Source organism: Hirsutella rhossiliensis, assembly GCF_020360975.1.
Source record: "Hirsutella rhossiliensis strain HR02 chromosome Unknown scaffold00008, whole genome shotgun sequence".
Lineage (NCBI taxonomy): Eukaryota > Fungi > Ascomycota > Sordariomycetes > Hypocreales > Ophiocordycipitaceae > Hirsutella > Hirsutella rhossiliensis.
In genome coordinates this window covers 3,091,429-3,097,428 of record NW_025408674.1, presented here as the reverse complement: position 1 = coordinate 3,097,428, position 6,000 = coordinate 3,091,429, and the positions used below count along the sequence as shown (strand labels likewise).

General features: G+C 52.2%; 1 protein-coding gene across 1 annotated transcript; it reads left to right on the top strand.

Moving 5' to 3' along the window:
- Positions 1 to 1,873: 1,873 nt before the first annotated feature.
- HRG_07764 (uncharacterized protein) lies at positions 1,874 to 2,689 on the top strand (the record flags this gene model as incomplete). The annotated part of the gene is made up of 1 exon (XM_044866235.1): positions 1,874 to 2,689. One exon carries the CDS (start codon positions 1,874 to 1,876, stop codon positions 2,687 to 2,689), a length of 816 nt encoding a protein of 271 aa, XP_044719199.1.
- Between the last annotated feature and the right edge of the window lie 3,311 nt (positions 2,690 to 6,000).

The following is a 6,000-nucleotide window of genomic DNA, read 5'->3' as shown; positions in this document are numbered from 1 at the left end:
TTATTGGGGCACCCTCACCACCAGCGCCTGTAACTGAGTCGCCGTCAGCGGCGGGCTCCATCAACTGACGCGCCATTGACAGCGACTTCAACTGGATTACCTTCGTCGCCAGCTCCTTCGACTGAGTCCCTGTCGCCGTTTACATCGACCGACGCACCTCCAACTCTAGCCCCCACAGGCACGGCGCCTTCCTCGTCTCAACCGTCTAAAAACAACAATCATTCATTGTCTACTAATCATGTCGTCTACCCCGTGTTAGTGGGGAGAGTCTATGATGTATGACTAGGGGCTGGATTCATCAATACGAGCTCGGAAGCAGCTCATAGAATGTCCCGAGGGCGCTATTGTAGTCTCAAGAAGGGTTCGACAAGGTGCGGCACCAGCCGCTCGGCGCTAGCCAGCATGTCCCAGCATCTGTTTCCAGGGTTCCAAAGGAAGTATGTACATATGCGTATGCAAGTCACCTACTTGGACGGATCGGATGGACTTATGTTTGCCGCAGAAAGTGACTTGAGCTGGATGGCTGGCAAGCAGTGCAACCAACTTGGTTGTTGCCATTGGACATGAGGCCACATATATTGGCATCCTTCTTTCAGCCGCTTCTGCACGCAACATCAATCGCAGCTCCAGCGTCCATCGCACCAGCCGCCTGAGCCGTGCCGTGCGCCCAGTGCTACCTGACGATAATATCATACATATTAGTTGCGATGGTTTGCGCCATTTTCCGCGGCAAAGTCCTTCGGATAGCTCCTACAAGCCAGCTAGCGAGACGTGGCGATTAGACCCATTACTTGATATGTACTGTACTGTACCTGGGCGCCAGGGGACCCAGCAGGTTCGAACTGGCTCATCGACTGGTCTTTGTTTGGGTCGGTGCACTGCCCCGTTTCTTTTGTTCGTTCAGCTGCTGCAACCTGTTCCTGCCGACTACAACTCGCATGCTCCTGGTTCACGCCAAGACCATCGCCCGGCCAGCATCTAAATCCTGAAACTGGGGAAAAACCAAACAAAATTGAGTGCAAGTTTTGGAAAATGTTGCTAATTGACTATTTCACTATATGGCGCTCTAGCCTAAGAGAAATGTTGTGTGCTCTCCGTGGACACCGCAGTTACGCTCTTTCGGTATCCATGACTGTACTGACTTAGCTGTTCTCTGTCCCAGGACTGGGTCTTGAAAGGAGGAACTTCTCCTCATGCCCCTGCATGCTTAGACTCAGGACGGGCTCCCTTCCCAGCCGCAACCAAGGATCCTCGTCGAGATCTACACGCGCAAGCCAATGGGAGCATCCGGCTACGCGAGCGGGCCCCAACCCGTCTAATCCCTGGACTGCTTGGGGTGGCAGCACAGATGAGAATGGCTACTTTGCTTTTGTTTCGCCCGGGCGCTGCTCGTATATGTACGTTTCGCATTCGCGTGCTTGCACAATGGCACATTAATAGCATATGACTTCAGTCCCCCTTGGTTCCCGGCGTTGCTCCTGAGCGCTAGTACTTTACGTTGAACAAGCAACTGTTCTTCGGCCCTTACGGACCAGTCTTAGTGTCTCAGTGATAACCTTGATGCCCTGTGCTGATGCTTTTCTTGGACACTCCAGCAGCCGACCCACAGAATCCTTGAACCGGATCGGCCAGCTCTTTGGTAGCCAAGTCGGTTGATCGACCAGATGCAGTCAGATCCTGCCCATTACACGCAAGTTCGGTTTATGGGGAAGAGAGTAGGGGCTAGCATAAGCCATTTACACGGGTCTCAGAGTTTGGGTATAAATGTCTGGCCCTTCACCCATAAACGACTCTTCTTTCGACCATATTTCTAGACAAGTCAGACCTGACATCCCGGCCCTTACAAACCCATCTCGGTCTTTCGTACTCCATCATGAAGTTCGTCACCATCGCCACCATCTTCTTGGCGACAGGCCTGGCTGCGCCTACCGGCGAAAACGACAAGGACAAGGACAAGAGCGTGTACCGCCCACCGCCGAGAAACGAATATCCCCAGCCTCCGAGGCACGAATATCCTCAGCCGCCCAAGAAGGAGTACCCCAAGCCTCAGCCGCCCAAGAAGGAGTATCCCAAGCCTCAGCCGCCCAAGAAGGAGTACCCCAAGCCCCAGCCGCCCAAGAAGGAGTACCCCAAGCCTCAGCCGCCCAAGAAGGAGTACCCCAAGCCCCAGCCGCCAAAGAAGGAGTACCCCAAGCCCCAGCCGCCCAAGAAGGAGTACCCCAAGCCTCAGCCGCCCAAGAAGGAGTACCCCAAGCCTCAGCCGCCCAAGAAGGAGTACCCCAAGCCCCAGCCGCCAAAGAAGGAGTACCCCAAGCCTCAGCCGCCCAAGAAGGAGTACCCCAAGCCCCAGCCGCCAAAGAAGGAGTACCCCAAGCCCCAGCCGCCCAAGAAGGAGTACCCCAAGCCTCAGCCGCCCAAGAAGGAGTACCCCAAGCCCCAGCCGCCTAAGAAGGAGTACCCCAAGCCCCAGCCGCCAAAGAAGGAGTACCCCAAGCCCCAGCCGCCCAAGAAGGAGTACCCCAAGCCTCAGCCGCCCAAGAAGGAGTACCCCAAGCCCCAGCCGCCTAAGAAGGAGTACCCCCAGCCTCAGCCGCCCAAGAAGGAGTACCCCAAGCCCCAGCCGCCCAAGAAGGAGTACCCCCAGCCTCCCAAGAATGAATATCCCCAGCCTCCCAAGAAGGATGATTGATATTGGCAGATGGAAGATGGAACGCACAGGAAAAAACTGCTATAGCCACGTTACGCGAAGACCATGTATCTCTCACTAGCAAATTTGGATATCATGTCTCATATCTCTCATCTAATGACTGGTTGTTCCGCCCTTTGTTCCCTTAATAAGTGCCTAACTAATATGTGCCATTGTCCTCGAGGAAAATCTAGTTGGCAGCTGCAGTACTTGGCAAATGCTTACACGAACCGGCCAACCAATGATTCCTTCTAATTCGCTCTGCACAAGTACACAATCATACGTCTCTGAGGAGTGTAACGGGTGGCGATGACAGGACTGCCACATAGGAGCTTAGCATGCGAGGAATATTCGTAGAAGGCAAAGGGTTAAGTATGACACCAGGGCTTTTTGTCGCTGACTGCCTACAGCATAATGAGAGCAACTTTTGCAGCTGTTTCTAAGAAGAGCGGTTTTCTGACTGCAATGGCTTTACACTACAGAGTATGGAAGCAAACCACAGGAGTGGGCAGGAATTACACTAACTCTCTCTGTCCTCTCTGTCCTTCGTTATCTTAGGACTTGAATGCCGATGTTACATGCGTTGAAGATGCTACTTAACAGGCAGACAAAAAAAATAATCCGTTAAGAGGGCGGGCACTACCTTTACCATCAGAGCGACGAGAGAGGTTATTATCAGTACACGTGCATTTCAATCTCCTTAGCTGCTAATGGTATCTGGGATGGGGTCTGCGGACACCCTGGGTCAGTTTGACATTCGCGCTATATCTGCCTTGGTCGGTGTTGGGCAGAACATGTGGGATCATGTCTTTTTCGGACCTTCATATGCTGTTACGTTTCCTACGCTGAAAGATATCCTCAACCACCTTCTATGGCCAATTATGCTTTCAAAAAAGTAGACTTCCAACATCCAACGACATCGAGTTTCTTGGCTGGGAGAAGCTACCCCAGAAGTATCGCCGAAAGTTCTCCCCCGAGACCTACGAGCAGCTAGCAAATACCCAGACGACTTGCTGGAGGTCGAATATCTCGGAGCGAATGGCTGCCTCGGCAACTTCAACTGGCCCAGCGCGCAACGGCCTAATAACGACAGGAATCACGCAACTATCCTTCGCGTTATGGTAGCCCCATTGTCACGCCGCCACGCGGCAATGTAGCCATACGCTCGGCCTCGTCACTCGATAAACCACTCATTAATCCGAATTGGATGAGCGCTAGGGGTGATCAGGAAGTGGCGGTAGCATGATTCCGGCGAATGCGAGGAGTGTGGAGGACCCAGGAGCTTCAGTCGATTGTAGTCGATGAGGAGAAGTGGCCGGGTAAGGGAGCTAAGTGGGATAAAGATATCCTCGAAAATATACAGGACTTGCTTATGACGGTATGGTACCCTGCCCGTACTTGTAAGATGGGGAAGAAATATGGTAAAATGGCGGTGGTAGACCATCAGGCTCGAGTGTTTGGGGTCAAAGGTTTTAGGGTCGTTGATGCAAGTGCTACGCCCCTTCTCCCTCCGGTCCGTCCACAGAGCACCATTTATGCTCTCGTGGAGAAGATGGCGGATGATATCATTCACGGGGGTCGCGAGGGATAGTGACAAAATTATACTTATACTTAGAAACTTTGAGTGTACAGATTGAGCAAATCTAATTCATAGCGACTCATAATAGACTTGATTGATCTTGAAATATGTCTCAGACTTGACCATTGTGAGTGATGCTCACATCGACCCGCTTGCAGATGTTCTTATGGTTTGGCTCAGTTGTGTTGTTCAGCGGTTCACCCCAGACTTCGATATCTTTCATCCGTACATCCTCTATGATTCGTTCCTCACTCTCGTTGAAGGTAAATTCGGTGATAGGGTTCGCGGTAGGGGGACCGCGACCTCGCCAACTGCGCCCGTTTCCGCCGCCGCCGCCAAACGTTCGGAAATCGCTCGGCGTTCTTTCCGCCTTCTGAGCAGAGCGTCGTGAAGGGAGCGAGCCAAGCACCGAACTGAACCAGGTTTTCAAAAGCGGAAATATCATGGGAAGGTTGGTAGTAACCACGGCGAGGAAAGTTTCTCGAACAGCCCACGAGCCAGCGAGTTGTGCACCATTCGTGGCATCCTTAGTGTACCAAGTTAGGGACTTCAGGAGTGCTCTATGATACTTCAGCTAGTAACGGAGATCCAACTCACAGTGACAATCAGAATGCACCGTAGTGTGGCACATACGACCACAAATAAACCCCCGCTGAATAAGACCATGAGGCCCAGCTTCCTGAGAGGTCTAAGCGTGGATTTCCAGAGCATTGGCAAAGGGATAGAAATGAGATATAGGTCGGTGAAGACATTGAACGAAAGATAAACCCAAATGAGCTGATTAGATATCGCAGGTTGGCAAACATCTATAGCCATTAGTACGACATTGTGGTTCTAAACAATAGCCATGGCCACTCACTGCCAGGGTCCGGGTTGATTTGCCAGTAGTTGCGAAACGGGCGACACGCGAGGAACAGATTTGCTACTACTATGATCCAGCTTACAACAAGCAGAAAAAGGCCGATGTAAATACGGATCAGGTAATGTTTATGCAGGCCGGCCTGTCTAGAACGTTAGAAGTCGATCTTCTATAGCCAAGGAATACTGCAACGTCTTCTCGTACTGTCAATCGGGTGTAAAATATTAAAAGTGACGCTTTAAGCGCCCAAAGCAGCGTGGAGTAAGTCGACCATCCGGCAAGTTGAATCTTTGAGCCGATGACCCTGAGCGCAAGCAACGACAACAAAGGTAAGTATGTCTAAGCAAGATCTAAGTGTTCCGAGGTGACACATGCGTGGACGAACCTAAGTTGGTATTCAGGATCGTCCGGCGAGAGCGCCACTCGCTGCTCATCCGTCATGCCATTATTGGCAAGCCCGTGGGCTACATGGCCAACGCAGAAGGCAAGTATCGTCTCCGCGACGTAGAGAGTCTGTGCAATATTGAGCGAGCTGACGCACTTGGAAGAGCAATATAAGGGAAACGAACCGCAGCAACCCAAACTAGATAATCATCTGCCTGAAGGCCTTGACACCCCACAGCCCTCGTCCGAGCGTATGTTCTGAGCAATGTGACGAGCACACCAATTGCAAGAAGCGTCCATGCCTCCGTTGTAAACTTTGTGAAGGCGGCAGCGGCGGCGGCGGCGGCCTCTGCATCTGGGGCGTCGGCCATTCCGTCGTTAGTTGCAGAGACGATCGACAGCGGCCATGTGAGCCCGACAGAACGGATGCTTTGCTCTTGCAGGACTCGTTACTTGGCTTCGGGACTTTATTAACGTCACAGTGTCCGCTTA